Source organism: Rattus rattus, chromosome 11, assembly GCF_011064425.1.
Source record: "Rattus rattus isolate New Zealand chromosome 11, Rrattus_CSIRO_v1, whole genome shotgun sequence".
NCBI classification, from domain to species: domain Eukaryota; kingdom Metazoa; phylum Chordata; class Mammalia; order Rodentia; family Muridae; genus Rattus; species Rattus rattus.
This window is the reverse complement of record NC_046164.1, coordinates 80,430,389-80,450,898: the sequence shown is the minus strand read 5'-3', so window position 1 is coordinate 80,450,898 and position 20,510 is coordinate 80,430,389. Positions and strand designations below refer to the sequence as shown.

Here is a 20,510-nt window from a genome sequence, read left to right as displayed (position 1 = left end):
TTTTTGTTTCCTTCCCATCTATTTTGCATTCTGTCCCCAAATGAATCCAAAGGCACTTGGAGTTCACTCCATCTGGCTTGAAATCCAGAATGGAGACTCCTTTTCATGGATCCTCCAAAGTTTAAGCAATTAAAAGGCTCAAGCCTTCTCTATGAAGAGATGTCAACGGTTCCCGTGCCCTGTCCCTCCATTAATCCTCAATCTGGCAGGAAGACCTCACTTTACCAGTGCTATCAGATGGCATAAGGTTGGGGAACAGGCTAGGAGGAAGAAGTAGGACACTGAGAGCAGTTGCTTCTCTAAGAAGTTTAGAAGTCAAGAGACTAGCCAGAAGCAGAGGAAAGCCAGATGCTAAGTAAGACATGAGCAGACATGGAGAGGTTTCAAGTTGAGAGGGAAGGACAAGCCTTTCACAAGTGAGTGACCATCTTCCTGAGAGGAAGAGAAAGAATCCACGATGGACTCGTGGGGAGCAGGGTGAAGCAGCAGAGGAAAGGAGGGTGACCCAGGCCTCTTCATAGGTGCATGCTGAAAGGACTAGAAGATTATATGTAGCCCCGAAAAGGCTTGGTAATAACAGGCATAGGTGTCTAAAAAGAGAGGAACAGATTACAAAGGCTCAGAAATCATACAGTGGAGTAAAAATGCTCTCAGATAATGTGACACTCAGAAGAAAATACAATAGGAAACAGGTATTAGCCCACATAGACAGGACCAAGAAGAAAACAGCTCACTGAGTCTGCATGATATGCAGTAGTCAGACACATGGCCTTATGTTTTCACATAGAAAAGCACTTACATAGTGCTACAAAAATGTCAGAAGCTGGGACTTCATGGAGGAGAGCTTTGATCACCCCCTCCCCCTTCTTTTTACTCCAAGGGCCAGACTAAATGGAGCTGGCCCTCCTTCCTGCAAGAGGCGTCATCCTTCTGTCAATACAGAGTTGTCTTAAATTTACTCTTCCTTTTTCTCTGGACTGTCCTTTCTTCAACACGTTGGCTGCTGAAAGTTTTTATGAGGGGCGACTGTATGCTGTAGGCTGGTCAGAGTGAAGCCATCACAAACGCTCTCTGAGCTGAAGGAAACACTCTGGTGGTTGCTATTTCTATTGTTCTTCCCCCTCAGATTGAGAGCTTCAGAAAAGCCACCTTGGAAAATAGCATGTCCTTACTCTGGGTTAATAAATGATCCCCATGTATGTATTGGTAATGGGATGGGAATATTCCTAGGAAAGACTTGGATTTTTCTCTCTGATTGCAAAACAAAGGGATACCTTTTAGCTTAGAGTAGAGGTTTATCTGAAAGACAAAAGGAGCCTTTGCCCTCTCTTGGATTGTCTGCTTCTGCAGAGGTGCAGGATGTGTGGGAAGGTGTTACAGCAACAGGATGTCTGGGTAAAGCCTCACACAGGTGGGGTTTAAGGGGGATTGCGAACAAAATGGAGAGATGTGAGAAATGTCTGCATTTGCTCTAGTGGGGGTCTTTGAGTTCATAATGGAAATCACATCATGAATCAGCCTACCGGAACTTTTAACCTTCACTCTTGTATCCTGATAGGTACAAGGATATATTCAATGTTGGCATGGTTTATGGTCTCTATATGCAACAAAATTGTAATTGTTTCAGTCTTGCTTTCCAAAATGGATCTGTGACCTGGGAAATGCGCCTTGACATTGACCTTTGCATGATACCTTGCAAAAGCTGGGGCTACACATCAACAATAAGACCAGGATGTAGCAAGCTGAAGCTTCTGTAGGATGAAGAAGCAACAAAAAGAGAAGGGAAACGAAGGATTGGGAAAAACACTCGTGACCTAAGTGTCTTATAAAGGGTTAATATCCAAGACGTACCAATAAACAAACAAGCAGACAAATGCAACTCAACCACAAAACCCATCGGTGACTAAAGGACCTGCATTGATTTGCTTCAAAAGAGACCAACTGTGGGGTGGAAAAAAGTATGTGAAAATGCTCTAAATCACTAATGACCAGAGAATGCAAATATGAACTCTCAATGAGATATTGTCTCATACTCACTCGGGGGACTCTTATCAAGGGAGAAAAGACAGGGAGCACTGGTGACACTGGGGAGGAGGGAGTCTTTCCCAGTGTTGGAAGGAGTATAGATTGGTGCAGTCATGGAAAACAGCATGGGGGGCCCTGGGCATGTGAGAAATGGAGTTCTGAGATGATCCAGCAGTCCATGTCAGGAACATAGGCATCCAAGGATATGAGAACTACTTCAAAGACACATCCATATCACATGTTCACCACTCTCTTCGATAGCCGAGATATGGAATAATCCAGATGCCTATTGATGGATGAGTTAATGACATAACTATACAAATTAAAACCCTTCTGGAAAGTCCTCCAGTCTTAGAAAAGAGGTTGAATAAGATTAAAGGAGATACATTTGCCATGACGTGGGCAAACCTCAAGGGCATTCTGCTCAATGAAAAATTTAGAAGTGGAATAAAAATGTGACATGATCACATTTACCATATATATATTGCACACATATACATATATACATATATATATATATATATATATATATATATATATATATATGCAGAGAGGGGTTAGAGAGGATGAACAACTGGTAGGAGGAAATGAGAAATGCTGGCCAGAGGGCAAGCTATGGCAATAGTTTAGAATAAGCTTGGAGATCTAACATAACAGGAAGGCTAATGGGTGATGGCAGTGTACTGCGTTCAAAACTTTTGCTTCCGGAGTAGATTTTACCTACTCTTGCCATTGGGGGTGGAGAGCTGAGACGAAAATGAACATATTTATCTGCTGGACTACCTTACCACTTCCTTCTCTATGTATCCTTTAACACCACATTTCCTTAGATATATATAGTAAATTTTATTTTTTAATTACACTTACAAATATTAGAAAAAAGGCTTAGAAGTGAATTAAATTGAACTCCAACTATTAGCCTGAAGGGTACTGGCTTCCCGTTGCAATACTTGGGACCAGATGGCTGGGTGTGCAATGCGGTTGTCAAACTAGAAATTTATATGTGCTGAGAAAGCCCACTGCCAAATGATACCTTTCCTATTCTTTAACGTTGCACGTACAGAAGAGCCTTTGTGGTATGGATAGTGCGCAGAAGACTTAGAGTGGCCCCAGCCACTTTCCTAAGATTCTCTTCTACCCTGACTGTCGTATCTGAGACCCTTCCCTTCCAAGAGTCAATTTCCTTGAAGCAGTTCTACTGTTAGATCTTCTTAAGCCCCCCCATAAATCCCCGCGGCTTGTATGTGCCTCGGTTCCCTCAGTGTGAACTGTGATTGGTAAGATTCCCTTCCTCGTTGGGTACCCAGACAGTAACGGCAACTGAGTGTGTAAGGTGACCATCCTGTAATGGTTCTGGGTGTCATCCATTGCTGCAGACTCATGTTCAGTTTCTTGCTCACTCCCTGTGAACAGGCTGTGCTCCTAGGAATTGCTGGGAGCACAATCCTTATGTGACAATATGATCGGAGAACATGTGAATGGAATGAAAACGGATGAATGAATAACCCAGTGAGCAGCTAGGTGACCCTCCTCGTGGATGCTGTATTCATTGACAGCTGCGGTTTCCCAGAAAGTTCCAGTCTCCGGTAAGAGGAGCTCCACCTAACCATCAAGTCCTAGCCTCAGTCCTCAGAAAGCCCTCGCTGGGCACAGACTGAGGACTTCAGACTTAAGTGTGGGGATAGGCGCATTCAGTGTCTGGCCCAAGTGGAGACTGGAATATTCCCCTACTGAGAAAATGTAATCTAGAGGAAAAGGTGTGCTTGTGGGGAGGTGTTGTGGATTGTCTGATGCTGCGTGTATTATGGTAATTTGGTCCCCCAAATTACACGAGAATCTGCACGTCTGCACGTAAGACACCGAGGACCCTGCCCCGAGTTTGAAAAAAAAAAAAAAAAAAAAAAAAATGCAGGTGGCCAATGGCTGGGCAGGGAGACAGAGGCGGGACTTTAGGATTCCCAGGCAACAGACTGAGGAGGGAGCAGGAAGGGGAAGAGCAGCCATGCTGGGAGAGGAGTAGAAGCCACGTCTGAGGTGTGCCAGACAGAGAACGCAGTTGTTATGTAGGTGCTGGAGAACTCAGCCCGCGAGGGCTGCAGGTCTGGGTCCAGGGCGGCCAAGATGAAATATAGGTATTAGTAATAACTCAGGAATATCGGACGGGAGTGTGGTATGAACATGGAGGTTTGGAAGTGGTCCAGCCTTTGAGCTTTTTAAGGCATATTAAAGTATACGTGTGTGTGTGTGTGTGTGTGTGTGTGTGTGTGTGTGTGTGTGTGTGTGTGTGTGGTCTTTCATTTGAGAACCCAGAACATTGGGATAGGTAAGCGAGTAGAAGACCGGCCGCCACTGCCAGGATGGGTTGAGTAGAGTTATTTGGGTCAAGCAACAGGGAGGAAGGCCCACCATAGTCTGTTCACTTGCACATGCCTGCCTTAGACTCAGGTAACACCCACATTTTCAGAACTGTGTAGCCCTTTCAGTTCAAAACCAAGACGTCTACCAAGGGCTTACAAGTCTTAGGTATGACGAGAAAAGTGGATTGCCTCCCACTACTGATTGCCAATAAAGCATTCTTCCATTCTCTCCATCCACTGCCTTCTGTTTCAATGTGCCAAGATGGGCATTAAAATTCTTGGGAATTTCAACAGACTTTTAATTTATTTTTAATAAAAAGACATTTACAAGAAAGGACTACACGGCTCCTGTTAGGTAGCATGCCGTGTTGATAATAGCTGTTAATGATGTATGTACACAACTGGGGGGGGTGGCTCTCAGGGGTGAAATGCCTTCTCACGAAGAACCTAAAGGGACTGCCGTTAGCATTGTCAACGGGACCATTAACCTGCAATTTTTCCCCCCTCAAGGCAGTTCTGAGTCAAGTTCCCCTCAGTAGAAAAATGAACTGCTTTCTTTTTTGAACTTGTCTCTCCATTTTTCTTAGCCAGTGCAAATTTACACTTAGTATTTAATTGTTCTTTAATGGAATAGCCATAATTATCATTTCTCTTTCTAATGTATGTGAGCAGACTGAGTAATAGGATTCCTACTTACCGGTTCATCTCCGAGTCTGATAATGGCATTGTTGGTGGAATATTAGAATTGGTTGGGTGGGTGGCTGTGAAATGAACCTTGCCAGTGTATCCTGGGATATTCGCAGAACTGAAGTCAACAGGGAGAAGAAGGGCAAGAGGAGATTAAAATAATGACTGGTGGAATGAATAGTCATAGTGACTAGATACACATAGAAAAAATAGGAAGACACAGTCAAATTGTTTTTCCCTTACAAGGTCCAGGGCTTGGGTATACAACCAGGAAAGGAGTCATCGGCATGGGCTAGCTGACCTCTAGGCAACATCTCAGCTCTGGTGCCAAAATACTTATTTCAAGTGTGTTTTAACTCTCATTTTAAATATGTATGTCCATGACTTACAGGTGAACGAAGTTGCTTATGGAAGGAAGAAAGATTTGTAAACAGCAAATCTATGCCACACATAACTTTGTATCAATAAAAACATGCTTGTGTCTACACTCATGGTGTCTTTGGTCAAATGTATTTCTTGCCACCGTAACCCTTCATATCCTAGATTTCAGATGCTTTTCTGGAACTTCTGCATTGGCAATACATGTAAATCCGTGCAATAACACCGCACTGACTTGTTTATTTTAAACTACCTACTGGTCTGTTTCCTCTTCTCTTTCCCTGCCATGGATAGAGTGAGAAAGCATAAGAACACAGGAAAAGGTTCTGTAGCGTGTACAGAGGAGACCTCTGTGGCAAGGGCAGTCAACTGAGAACCTTGAATAACTTAACTCAGTCATTCAGGAAAACATGAAGACTCATTAATATGCTTGCCTTAACATTCAAAATGGTTTACCCCGATGGCTTCCTAGGAAGGAGCGGGTGAAGTCCAGAGCCCCACGTGAGGCTCAATCCTGGGGGCTGTTAATAACATGGCTGTCTTAACTACCGGGAGCCCGAGAAAAGAAGATTTAATTGTACACCAAAAAGCTGGGGCACAATGCAGGTGTCCAAACCCAGAGCTGACGCCCATCGGCCCCTCAGCCTCAGCCTGCTGCAGACAAAGTACAGCCACCATTGCAAACACACCCCGAGTTGCAACTTTCAACTCTTGCTTTGTGCTTCCCTTATTTAAAATTTACCCCAAGACTAAATAATACAAGGCAGAAGCAACAGCCCAATGTCTACCTAAGAAGAACTCTTCTGTGGATGTCTTGGCTATGTCCTTTCCTTATAGCCAATGCACCCGACAACATTTTCTCTGGGGATGATTTAGCCACAGAGACATTTTGCAAAATGGAGCTTAAGAAAGGTTGTCGCTCCTCGTTACGGACTGCATCTTTTTTTTTTTTCCGGAGCTGGGGACCGAACCCAGGACCTTGCGCTTGCTAGGCAAACGCTCTACCACTGAGCCAAATCCCCAACCCCACGGACTGCATCTTAAATGCCATCCAATGGCTTTTCTTGTATTGACAGACTGATTTTTATCTCAGAGTACCATTGGAGGGTGGTAGAACCTTTTGGGATATATGGCCCACAGAGGCCGAGTTAGGCTACAGGGGGAGTGCTCTTAGGAGGTTGCTGGGGCTGGATCTCTCTCTCTCTGCGTCCTAGTTATGATTTGAACAGACTTCTCCAGGATTTGCTACTTCCATGTGTTATACTGTGCGGTGGTGGATCCAAAGGGACATGGCTGAGGGCTTTAGATGGAAGCCTCTAGAACTATGAACTATATAGATGTGTGTGTGTGTGTGTGTGTGTGTGTGTGTGTGTGTGTTTGAACATATATATGTGAGTGTATATACACACACATATATGTATATATATACATATCTATATGTATATATATTCTCTTTAGTTGTCTTATCTCAGGCATTTTTTCTTATTGACAGAAGTCAGACTAATACGTTCTTTAAAATGTCAGATGACAGGAAAACAAAAGGGATGCTAGTGAGGAATGTAAGTGCATGCTCTGGTGTCAGGGTGAAGACAGAGGTCAAGCGGTACCTGTTGTCAGCCCTGGGATCTGGCGTCTTGTTAGGCTCTCCTGGTTGCCTCAGTCATGGCATCAGGCAGTGATATAACCCAAAGGTCTTGCGAAGTGACTATAGTTCTCCCTGTCATTTCTTGATGTTTTTCCTAGGTTCACTCCGTGTTAGTATCAGAATGTTATGGGAAAGTTATGCGGCGAGCGGGAAGTTGCTCTAACAAAGCTCACAGCTGTCTTGAGCGTGCCATTTTACGGCTCTTGATGAGGGCCTCCTGGCTCAAAGCCTCCACATTTAAAAGCAAAGGAAAATCACACCGAGAGTTGCAGGTTTAGAACAAATGGTAGGAACTGACATGTTTTCTGAGGCTAGGAAATAATGAACAGCAAAAACCAAGAGAGGGTTGGGAGGCTGGCTTCTGCGAGCCTGTCTACCCCCTCCCGGCCTGTGAGAAGCCATCAACCTTCAGGAAAGCTCTCTGGGTCCCAGTCCAGCCAACTGCAGTTGAAAAGATAGAGACGGGACAATTTAAAAAAAAAATAAAATATTTACAAACTAGAAGCCTCATAGGTGGAAAAGACAAAGTTTGTACAGTACACGCAGCTGGAAAGACCTGCAGATCTCTCCACTGGAGTCCTCGGCTGTTTAAAAGATGGTGATTTATGTATTAGCTTCTCCTACTCTGACTAAATCAGGAATGACGGGGCCTGGGAGTCTGGGCTTGCTAGCTATCATTTCTCAAAGGTTCTAGAATGGGCTGAGAAGCAGGAACCTCATTGTGAAGTCCGTTGGGAGGGCCTGTACGACTGAACGGGAGCTGCCAAGTTCTGGCCAGTGTCCCTAGGGATTTCTCGGGAGTTTCTTAAAGTGTAGCTGTAAGGTGGAGAGGTACCAAAAATGAGGCCGAACTACTGATGTGTGTGTGTGTGTGTGCGTGTGTGTGTGTGTGTGTGTGTGTGTGTGTGTGCGTCTCTTCCCCCAAGCATTCTTTGAAGCTTCCATGCATGGTACCAAGGAAATCCCCTTGAGCCGTGTGACAGGTTTTTTCCGCTGCCTCTGAAACACCTGCACCAGTAAAATGCTTCTGAAGTCCTAGTCCTCAGCTGGGCAGCTAGGACAGCAGAGAGACGGGCACAAGCAAGGTGTCCATCATGAGAGGGGCTTCGTTTAAAACCCCACCCGCCGTGTGACTCTGTGGCCTGTAGACTGTTTACTGACCCTGACTGACATCTATGTGACATTACATAAAGGTCGCTCTCGGATTCATCTTCTCTAAAAATGATGACAGACCGCACAACTAGTAGACCAACTAGCTGCTTAGGCCGCGGATGAATTCGGCTGCATAATAAAGTGCTAAAATATTTGAAAATGGAAGTCCTCACCCACGCTCATGCTAAATATATTTCCCTTAACCCTGGCCTGCAGGGACATCACAAGAGAGAGCTTTTTTGCCCTCTTGTGATATAAGCATATACATGCACTTGCCATGTGGATGTAACTTTATATGCATTTATAGATGCATCTATAGATATATAGATGTACAGATGTAAAGACGACTCTCGGGGGCACTGCTGCTTCTGGGAGGGGATGTTTTCAGACAAAGGGAAGGAAGCAATTTCCTCGCTCTTTGCTGCGCGTTTAGAGATCTCCGCCTGCCCACGTGGAAACAGACCCGAATCAGCGCGCACGCATCTGCACAGATTCTCCATTTGTTTTTATCTCTGCGCGTAGCTTCCTGGACTTGCTCCCATCTCTGGAGACCCCATTCCTCCAGGAGTCTCGGTTTGGTTTCGTTTGAATATTTTGTTAGCTAAGGCGACAACTGACCGTTTCATCTCGATAAAGCGTAATAAAGCAAAAAAATTTTTTAAATGATTTCAGAGAATAAATCAGCAATATTAGCAATCTTCCTGCAGAAGTCTCCTGAGTGTTGGGCTTCTAGGTGCGAGACCCAAAGCCCAGTTCACCCTAACTCTATATACACATGGTACTACTTATAGGCTAGCAAAAAATAAGGGAAATATAATTTAAAGTATAATTACGTTACTTAAAATAGAAAATGAGGAAAATATATTCTATACATAGTTCGGGAAAAGCTGGTGGTGTGTAGAATATATGGTTAAAGACTTAGCCACCTATACAGATGTCGCAGTATACTACAGATTGAATACTCACTGTGTACAACAAATACTCTTTAAAATGACTCCTATCACTGAGGCAATTTTCTATATAATCCTATACCTTATATCGTATCATATGCACATATTTCAGGAGAGAACAAAGGCAAAGTCTAAGTAATACGCTTGGAGCCCAGCAAACTTCAAGCAGCAGGACCAGTTCCCAGCCTGGGCCTCAGAGCTCACGCAGCGGACTGCATGTGAAAGGTCAGGGGCGGTTCTCAGCTGAGCCAGGAGGATGGCGTAAACACACATATGCTATTCTCCGGTGGCCCTGGGGATCAAACCTCGGATGCCATGCACACTAAACGAGTTGTCTGGAGCTGAACTCCACACGCAGCCAGCCCATCTGAAGACACAGACGCTTAGGTCAGTGGGCAACGAGAGAAGGGAGCCAATGAAACGTTTAACTCTAATTTCTTTTTCTATTTTTCGGAGCTGGGGACCGAACCCAGGGCCTTTAGCGCTCTACCACTGAGCTAAATCTCCAACCCCCGTTTAACTCTAATTTAACTCCGGGACCTCTCTGAGCAGTGGGGTGACCTTAGACAAAATAAAAATTCTTTTTTTCTGACTGAAACTTACTATGTAGCCCAGGCTGCTAGCAATCTTTCAACACGAGCCTGTTGAGCGCTGGGCTTCCAAATGTGGGACATTAGGTCCACTTCATCTTGCAGTTTTATTTCACTGAAAGATTTGATTTTAAACTAAATTAAATTTAAAAAAGAATTTTATCTTTAGTGTCTTTGTCCGTTTATGTGAATGCGAGTGCAGTGCCCACAGAGGCTAGAAGACAGGATTGGATCCTCTGCAGTTAGAAATATAGACAGTTGTGAGCTGCCTAATCTAGGTGCTGGGAAAAGAGCTCAGGTCCTTTGGAAGAGCAACACACGTTTTAGCCACGGAGCCATCTTTCCGGTTCCACACATCCAGTTCAAATGGAAACTTTCTGAGCCTTCCTCATCTCTCTACTGCACCCTATCCAGGGTCACTGCACCTTCACTGAAAGGGCCTTGGAGCCATGTGGTACAGCTGAGGAACAATCGTGGATCATGGCGTAGTCGTCTTCTTAAGCAGAGTCAACAAGAGGAACTCCGATGTGGAAGGGGGAGGGGAGGCCACTCAGCGAAAGTGGATGGGAGACAGAAGAATGGGCTCAGAGGATGAAAGGGAGGAAAAGCTCAACACGTAGTCAGGGAAACAGGAGCAGAGAGAGGGTGTTTAGAATTGCGGTGGATCTGATGTTTCCATTCGCTACTTTGTGATGAGTTCTGGTCACTGAACTGTTTTCCTGAAAGCCTGAAGATATGTGTTCCAACCATTTCCAGGACTTTGTAACTTTGTTGCTATTACCACCATCCCATTGGCGTGGGTTTTTTTTTTTTTCTTCTGTGTTTTCTTCATTTTTCCCACCGTCCATTTACAAGGAGACAAAGGGATAACGTGGCTCAAGGATTTTCTTTTAGGCAAGGATGAATCTCAAGAGCCGAGCACCAGGCAGGACGCACACAGCACCATAGTCCATGTGTTAAGGGCAAGCATTTGCCACAGGGTCAGGATGTCCATTATCTTGATGCAACCTCAGGGCTCCTGAAATGAGCCATCTGGGCTCCTCATGTCATGTTCTCTGACCTCACCCTCCTTGTCGGCAGAAAGGGAACAGAACTGGTTTGGGCACCTCTGGCTTGTTCATTCTACTTTTGAAAGATAAAGGAGAGAGTAGTTGTGTAAGAGCTCTGGGAAGACTGTCTGGAGGCAAGGAGCAGCAACAGGCTGACACCGGGGACAGCTAGTCACAGCCATCTTAGTCCCGGCTGTGAGGGGATTTCTGTAAGGCTGAGAGCATTCCACTGAGCTGCAGGAGATCACTCTTTGGCACTCCAGACCTTCTCAGGTGCCTGCTGGGGATCTATGTTGAACAACTTGCCTTTATTGGCTGATGTGTCCTCACAGACATCCCCACACTGAGAAAGCAGAGGTCGTTGTGAGACTGTGACCTTCTGTAAACGATGATGTTCTTAGTTGTGACGGGATCGTGGTCTATGACCTGGACCTGCACTCCCCTCACAGGCCATCCTTGCTCTTCTCTGGGAAGATTAGAACCACGTGTTTCTAGGGCAGGCGCCATGGGCTCTCTCCTCTGTTTCCCCTCCATCAGGAAAGAAAAGACACTTTGGGTAGCTCCCTCCTTCTCTTAGGACAGAGATAGGACAGCTTGCTCCTGGGCCCCTAGTGTACTTTTCATTCAAGTCTGACTCTCTGTCCTGGCCAGTCCTGGCTGTGGCTGTGGTGGAGATGGGAGGTCATGGAGCGATCACTAAAGGGACTTGCTTTAGTGGCCTTGGTTTCAGCCTCATCAAACGTCTAGGCCATCTCTTGGGTCAAGAGGCAAAGTCATATTAAAAGCAAAAGTGATCCTTACCTTAATTTCCTGTATGATTCAGATTAGAAATGGGGGTTAATTATATAATTTAAATAAGTTCCCAACTCTGAAATGTCAATCTAGCTCTTCTGGATTTCTGTTCTACTTTATGGATAGTTTGGATTCTCTTGGTCCCGGACCTACTCTCAAGTTATAAGTTCCTTAACATTGAATGTCTTTTGATATGTGGGCACGAGTGCCAAATTAGGAAACTGTTATTTATAATGGGAAAACATGTCCTGATTCTGTTTGTATGGATGTTATACATGCAGGTAGGCATAATTGTGCAAAAATGTATGCAGAAGTTATTTTTCCTTTTTGTGAGAGGTTGGCTTATATAAACTTGGTATAGTCTTATAGAGGAATATTATGCAGCCATTAAATGAATTATGGAGAAAATGATTGGTGTTTACTTAAATCTTACATTCATGCAAACTCTGTGTGTGAATATGGATATACTGTGCACATATGTCACCGACTTCTTAGACACTTAGATGAAGGATCATCAAATCTCCAACATTGGTATTAAAAACCAAAGAGATAGTTTATTTTCTATACTTCAAAAATACTTGATTATTGTTATGTCAGCATATATAGACGTTAAAAGGCGATGAGCTATGCTGAGTGAACATCAACACGGGATAGTCATACCAGCTCCGGAAAATGACTAAAGACGAGGCTTGAGAATGCTTGGAAAGTTCCACCTTGTAATCTATTCCAAGGAATCTCCACTAGGTAAATAACTTTAAATCATGAAAGACATTTCAAAATATTTGGGAGAATGTATAGTGGCAAAAAGAGAAAGGAAATAATTTATATCTGAATTTAAATCAGTCAAATGCAGTACATCTGAAAGAAAAGACATGGTGTTTAGGAAAAGTGTATTTCACAATCCTGCTATAATACAGAGGTGGTGGGTGTGTCTTGTGTCATATCACAGTGGTGGGGGCTCCCTATGTCACATCACAGTGGTGGGTGCTCCCTGTGGCATATCACAGCAAGAGTGAGAGGGGCATTTGACAAGCAGGAACGGTCAGAGTCTAGTAGCAATTATGTTCTCATAGGAGAGTTTGGGTTTGTGTTTACTACTGCTTTCTGCCCTCAATTCTCATAATGATCTGATTCAATTCTACAACAGAAATAATAAATATTTTAAACTCTTGAAATGTTCTTTACCAGTGTAGACCAGATGACCTGATAACTAGGAAAAGAAGAGGAGGAGGGGGGGAATGGAAGGAGGAGTGGGAGGAGGAGGAGATTGAGGGAGGGAGGAAGGGAGGAAGGAAGGAAGAAAGAAAGAGAGAAATTACCTGAAGGAAGTTTGAAAGATAATGTCTCCCCAGGGGTGGGCATGGGGTTCGAGACTCTGTAAGTCTACTGAGTAATGTTTTGTGTGGTTGAAGGATGGTGTCCTGATAAAGGTAAGGGCATGGTTAAATCTTCTGGACCCTAAAGATAATGTCACAGGGTGCTTTTCGGTAAGAAGTTCTTTTAAAACTGTGAAATTTTAAAGAGAGTCATGCTTGCATTTGAATAGGACATCGTTTTGTTAGCTGGTTTGTTCTCCCCTTCTTTGTACAAAATAAAAATGTGAATTTCTGGATTTGAGACTTTATGGAAATGAAGACATATTTTATAAACTCTAATATTTTGTAAGCCCAGTGTGATATCGTGCAAAATACGTAACATTAAATTGGAGACCTATTTGTAGGTAGTAAAACTACCAAGTGGACGAGCAGGAGACCAGCACAAAGCCAGACTTGGAGCCTCTTGGTTGGAGCTCGGAGGGAGATGGCAAGGTTCCTGGAGCACAGGGCGAGGAGTTTGGAAGAGGTCACTAGAAATCGATTTCTCGGCGTCAGTGTGGACAAACACACAGGCATTTACTACGCAGTTGAATATATTAATAACGACACTGAGTGCCACGGCATCTATAAACACTTCATGATAAAAATGGAAAACATTTGTTGTGTTAAAAGGTTAGGAGTCTGTTAAAAACCAGGAAATCAATCACGAGCAGAAACTTTGCAACCTGGGACGCCCTCTAGCGCCCTTAGTGGAGAAACACAGCTAAATGTTAGTTGTCTCTCAAAACACAAGCTTTAGCAAGATAAGGTAAAAAACACTCAAAACACTCGCCCAACTCCCTCCCCCCCCACAAAGTCCTGTTTTTACATTTTAAAAATTAAATACCTCCTATTTTCGTTTCAGTGTCTTTTAAAAATCACCCCAAGGAAAGCTTGACTTTTTTGTTTTTAAAGCAAGATCTTTTCACAAAACATTTCATACTTGAATATAAAGTATATAATTGAATAAAAAGAAACATCAAAATCTTATGCTTGGTGAACACTTTAAGATTGGCTTACTCCTTTCAAGTTATTCCTTTCAATTTTTTTTAAAGAATTGTTGTTTGAGTAGTAATGACTTCCTTGCAGAATTTATGGGAATTTTACATTGGTTCCTTCAGACTTGACAAATGGCAGCAGGTTTCAGCTGTCTTTGAAGAGCCACATGTAAAAATGATTTCTCAGCAGTCATGGGTCAAAGAGCAAAGTCAGTTTTCTTGTGTGAAATGGTCTGTCCACCAAGATTTTTAGCTTGTTGGAGGCACATTTTTTCTATTTTCTATTTGCATTAGGCCAGCTCTTAGCATAGCTTTCAGCCCTAGACAGACAAGCTTACATTCCTTGATAAAAAAAATGTGTATAAATGGACTAAAGCTAAAGGTAATTTTGAAAGATATTTTATAGCCTGACAGAGAGGAAAAAGAATTGGGTTGAATTAATAATGGAAATAAGTAAGCAAATAACAGGAAATAAAAAAACAAACATTTAACAAACAATAGAACATAGAAGGAGGTGATTCAACCAGAAACTGATCGACATCATTTTGTGAGCATAACATGTTTTAAAAGATAAAACCAATCAGCATTCAGCTAGTTGTGACACTTTATGCCATGACTATAACTATATGAGGTCCTTGGTAAGAGCTGTCAATCATGGAAACCATTGTGAGAATTTCTTTATATTTTACAGCTATGTGCATGAAGGAATGACAACAGAACCTCTGTTTCAGTTAACTGAATAAACAACATGGTCTTTAAAATGTGTGCCTCAAAATGACCTTTTCCTGTCATTGTGTCTAAACAATGCAGTAGGACAGCTACTTAGATGCACACACAGTGTACTAGGTATTACAAGAAATCTAGGGAGGATGCACACTAAGTATTACCAAATATTAAAGCTTTTTTTTTTTTTTGGTTCTTTTTTTCGGAGCTGGGGACCGAACCCAGGGCCTTGCGCTTCCTAGGCAAGCGCTCTACCACTGAGCTAAATCCCCAACCCCATATTAAAGCATTTTATATATTGATTTGCGCATCCTTAAGTTTCAATATCCGCAGGTCTTTGGAACCAAATCCTCTGCCCCTAGACCAAAGCTCTGAGCCTGTATGTATATGCTATATACTTTATGACAGACACTAGCAGCTGTGGAGGCTGAATAAGATGCCCCTCCCTCATAGTGGAGGGCATTTTACTTGATCCCCAGTCTGTGGCACTCTTTGGACAGTTGATGGGGGTATGACTTTCTGAAGGGAGTACATCATGGAAGCCAGGTTCTGAGGCTTCAAAGCCTTCCACCAGCTCCAGTGCTCTCTCTGTTTCCTTTTCCTTTGTCTGTTGAGCGCTTCCTCCCAGACTCAAGGCCAAATAAACCCTTCCTACTGCAAGTTGCCTTGGTCATGGTGTTTCTATTGTAGTGATAGGAAAGTAACTAAGGTAACAATAGGAAAGTAACCAGGGTAACAATAGGAAAGTAACCACGGTAACTATAGGAAAGTAACCAGGGTAACAATAGGAAAGTAACCGAGGTTACAATAGGAAAGTAACCATGGCAACTATAGGAAAGTAACTGAGGTTACAATAGGAAAGTAACCACGGCAACTATAGGAAAGTAACCAGGGTAACAATAGGAAAGTAACTAAGGTAACAATAGGAAAGTAACCATGGTAACTATAGGAAAGTAACTAAGGTTACAATAGGAAAGTAACCAGGGTAACTATAGGAAAGTAACTAAGGTTACAATAGGAAAGTAACCATGGTAACTATAGGAAAGTAACTAAGGTTACAATAGGAAAGTAACCAGGGTAACTATAGGAAAGTAACTAAGGTTACAACAGGAAAGTAACCATGGTAACTATAGGAAAGTAACTAAGGTTACAATAGGAAAGTAACCATGGTAACTATAGGAAAGTAACTAAGGTTACAATAGGAAAGTAACCATGATAACTATAGGAAAGTAACTAAGGTTACAATAGGAAAGCAACTGAGGTCACCCTAGGAAGAAACTAAGGTAACACTGAAAACATTTTGCAGCAGGATATATAGAGGGATGAGCGGTAGTTTATCTTGTTTTCTGACTTCACCAGAATGGTGCACAAGTGGTATGTATTCAACAGAAAGTGTGCCCTGAGTTTGAATGAGAATCGTTTCCCTGGCTAACTCTATGTGATCCAGCTCTCTGTTAGGTTGCTAGGGTGCAACAGGGAACCATGAGTCAGGCCCAGGATCCCAGATAGGAACAGTTCCAATGCCATTTGTTGCCAAGTGAGAATAACTTAGGATGGGTTTGTGCAAAGAGGGTCCAACTGAGTATAAACACTCTATGGCCCAGTTTCTTAGGCTGTGCTTCATGAGCCATATGTCATGTAACTGAATGTGAGCATCATAAAAATTTGGTAATAAGAGAATGTTTTCTAATAGAATGTTTAATAATAGAACGCGCCATCACCCAAAACTGATTCACCATCAACTTGTAATAAATTGGAGCTGGTTCAGGCAGTGTGACCCACGTGTCATCGTTTGGTTTGACCACTGCCTTGGTTCTAAGCGCACACCACGAGCCCTTTGCACTGCTCATACCACCCTGCCATGCAACACCAACACCGAAGCACGCAGGCTCAGATTGCAGACTGTGTCTGTCGTGAACTGCACAGTGGCTTACCGTATAGATAGAAATATTACGATTCGGCTATGAGAGTCAGACTTCAAATAGTTTCATAGCATCATTCTTAGCACGGAAAATGTAACCTAGTATAACTTCAGGATGTACTGCCGGGTGGTTTGAGTTTTTAGAAGAGGTTTATTTTTATTTACACACGGGTCTGGGTCTGTGCACCACATGCATGTGGGTGCTGGAGTCCAGAAGAGGAATCCCAGTCCTCTGGAGCTGGAGTAGCAAGTGGTCATGAGGGCCTGACCTAAAACTGGGAACTAAACCTGAGTCCTCTGAGAGAATAGAAAGCTCCCTTAAGCACGGAGCCATCTCTTCAGCTGCAGGATGTTTGATTTTGAAAATGACCGAGTTATCTTGAATTTTATTTAGAAAGTCATTCTAAAAAATTTTGTTTTGTGTGCCTGTTGTTTCTGCCATTTTATGCCCATTTAACCTATGCAGAACTTATGTCAACATATGAGGACATCATATAAAATGGTGTCCTCAGTATTTATAAAGTCCAAGGACTGATGACCTGCTGGTCAGCCAAGGTCCTTAACAAATGCTCTTGGTCCCTGGTGGCACTTTGTGACACGAGTTTCAGATGGAGACACCGAAGTCACAGGGATAAAGTGACTTGCCCAAGGAACCTCAGGAGAGTCCCCAAACTGTCATCTTGTATAGGTGATTATTACTTTCAGGAAACTCATACCTTTCTTGGTAAGTTGTGGCTAATAACAAGCCAGGCCATTTCTTTCCCTTTCATTTGTAACTCCATCTGCAACTTTCATCCTTAGTGACAGGGATACAGGTGAGAACGGCACTTACCGGCTTGTGTCCGTATAGAGCAGTTTAGAGTGCCGAGGACTGGCCACAGACTTGATATCTCTGTAGGGGTTGTCCACATCGTCAGCGTTTGTGCTTTGCACATGACCACTATTGCAGGGAAAAGCAGAGGTGCAGGAAATATAGATTAGTTGGACAAAGCAAATAAAGGATGTTTTGTTTGTCAGAAGGATCAAAAGCACAAGAAGGAAAATATGTCAGGTGACAACTGGAGTGAGAAACAAGAAAGGTAGGGTTCTTTGTCCTCTACGCTGGGATCAGAGAGTTGAGTAGAAGGGACAGGGGAAGCTGATCAGGGTCTTGGAGTTCAGAAGTTGGGCTTCTGCTGCTCAAGACACAAGGTGGAAGCCAGGACATTGGGGGTGGGTGGGTTGGTGTTATCTGCTGGAGACGGTAAGGCTCCTATGAGGACCGGAGTCTGGGCAGGTGGCAGGACCCTGGGCCACAGTGATGAGCTCTCCAAGAAGGTCAGAAGGCTGACCATATCAGCAAGTCAAGTAGCAGTGGCTTCTGGGGTTACGGTTAAAACACCCATCAGCTCCATTGGAGAGCAGTAAGGACTAGGAAGCCCTGATCAAAGCCTGGGCCTCTTCTCCATGTCCTCTCATCTCCTTCATTTCAAGGCGACCCTTCAAACTAAGAATGAAACAGGGGAGGGGATGGCTAAAGATTAACAATGCCCTTCTGCCCTCCACAGAGCCCAAGTGACAGTCGGGAAGGGCAGGATCTTCCTTCCACAAGCTCGGTTTTACCAATTACACGTCGTTTCTGACCAACAATATGATTAGGAGCAACAAAAGTATTTTCTTTCATAAAACATCCCATCAAAAAAAAAAAAAAAAAAAGAAAAGAAAAACCCAGAAAATATGTCACTCCTCATTGTATAATTTAATCGAAATCTCTAATAAACTTTTGATAGCATTTCCAGTATCAAACAGGTACTGTGGCAGAGGTACACTGGAGGATGTTAGAACGCATGTGCTAATTTAGAGTGGCCTGAAGGCACAGTAGGAAGGAGTACAATTAGACTTAAATGCAGCATATTTTAAAGCAACAAGAAATGTCACTTACGTATACAGAGGAATGTATTTACTCCTAGTACTTGGACTCACACTTAGAAAAAGAAAAAAAGAATAGGCAATTGAGTTATTGATATTTTTAAATAATTATCAAATTACTATAACAATTCTCAAATTGAAAGGCCTTCAGAGATACAGAAATTGACGTCTAAAATCTTGTTTTAGAAACAGCAGAGTGGTTCTAAGAGTGTTCTATTGCTTTCTAATACATTAGAATGTCTGTCCGTTCTGTCACCTCTGCTGAGAGGTGTGTTGGTTGGTTTTAGATCTTAGAAACTGTAGGAGAACTGTCATTAGCATTTATAGACAGGATGTAAGTTTCTGGGAAAAGTTCCATGGCTCCAAGAGGAATGATGTCCTATCCCAGCCAGTTCAGAGCAGTGGCATTAATAAGAAACAAAGACTTCAATTGATGTCTCATTTGTCACCCCCAACCCCCTGAAATGAAGCAAATTCATAAGAACCTCAATAAAAAGATGCAAGTTACATGTTTTGATTAACATCCAAAAATTTCATGAACACTCATTCATGAACGATTCATGTGAAGCTGAGTTCTATGAAATCATAGAATATGTTCTATGCACAGACTCATAATTCTAGCATGGGGTGGGGAGCTGAGTCAGGAAGATTAAAAGCTGGAGATTAGCAGAACAAAATAACCACTCAACCATACTTTATTTATTTAAGTACTTGAGTGGTATTATCAACAATTCTAGTTTGCTTTGTAGATGCAAAACTTATGTTTTCTTTAATGTTCCAATCTTATACAAATTATCCTTCAATTTGTATACTAAAATCTACCTTGAGGTGTTATTACACATTTGATAAAACATTTTAGTAATAATTCTAAAAAATATTATTAATACATTTATCATATGTCAATAGAATATACATAAATAATACAATAATTCTAATTTAATAAATGCAAATATTATGTTTAGATGTAGCTTAACAAAATGCATACTTAAATTTTATTTAAACACTTTAAATTAAAATATAATTACATCATTTCCCCCAACTCATTTCCTTCCCCCAAGTCCTCTCAGATTACCTCTCCTGATCTCAAAATCATGGCCTTCTTTTATTTGCTATTTACTCTCTCTCTCTTTCCCCTAAATCGATCAATACAATGGTGGTGAGTTTGTTTAATGTTACTTACATGTCAATGATTTCAGGACTGACTACTTGGTGTTGGATAACATTTCCTTGGGGAGACTATTTCTTCCATTTTCATCCACAAGACTTAGTATTCTCCCCAGTAACAGGAGCAGTAGGTCCAGTCATCACCTCCTGGGGCTGTGCACCCTCTTGCTGGTGCCTGTTTTTACTCACATGGTTTTGCATAACTGGCCACAGTATTTGTTGGAAAGCAGTTTTGTGACATTAGCTCTCATAACCTCTAACCATTACAGATGCCTGTTGTGACTCAGCACAGATCAGACCGTACATCATCCATTCCTGAAAAAACTACTTATGTGAATGAATGAGAACTTCTTAGTCAGGGTGATGAACTGGATTCCTGACTGGCACCCTAAGAGAATGTGAGTATAATGTTTTTTAGAGAGATGCATGTGAAATCAAATTATTTTATAGGAGTGAAGGAAAGGAAGAGGGTATCTTTTATCATCACAGAGAAGGGAAGAGTTTATATTAAAACACACAAAATAGTTAAGACTTGAGGAAAAGAATTGGTGAATTGTGAGTTGTATTAGAGAATAATACTTCATTTCTGCAAAGAGCTTTCTAATAAAGAAGTCATGGGTGGGACAGAGACATTTTTGTGTGTACTGCTACTAAAGAAAATTTCTATTTTATTACATTTATTCATTCATGTACTCACTGTGTATGCTTGTACCCTTATGTACGACTATGTGTGTGTGTGTATGTGTGTATATGTGTGACTGTGTGTGTGTATGTGTGTTTGTGTATGTGTGGCTGTGTATGTGTATGTGTGTGTAT

The 20,510-nt window shown here is 42.4% G+C and overlaps 1 protein-coding gene across 2 annotated transcripts in view; it reads right to left on the bottom strand.

Moving 5' to 3' along the window:
* Positions 1–20,510, bottom strand: part of Spata48 (spermatogenesis associated 48) — a 52,819-nt gene that overhangs the window by 1,254 nt on the left and 31,055 nt on the right. For both annotated transcript variants that reach the window (XM_032916536.1, XM_032916534.1), the window contains 3 exons: positions 18,544–18,585; positions 17,455–17,562; positions 5,080–5,187 (listed from right to left, as the gene is read on the bottom strand). In XM_032916536.1, coding sequence (XP_032772427.1) covers positions 5,080–5,187; positions 17,455–17,562; positions 18,544–18,585 — 258 coding nt within the window. The remainder of the gene's footprint in view (positions 1–5,079; positions 5,188–17,454; positions 17,563–18,543; positions 18,586–20,510) is intronic.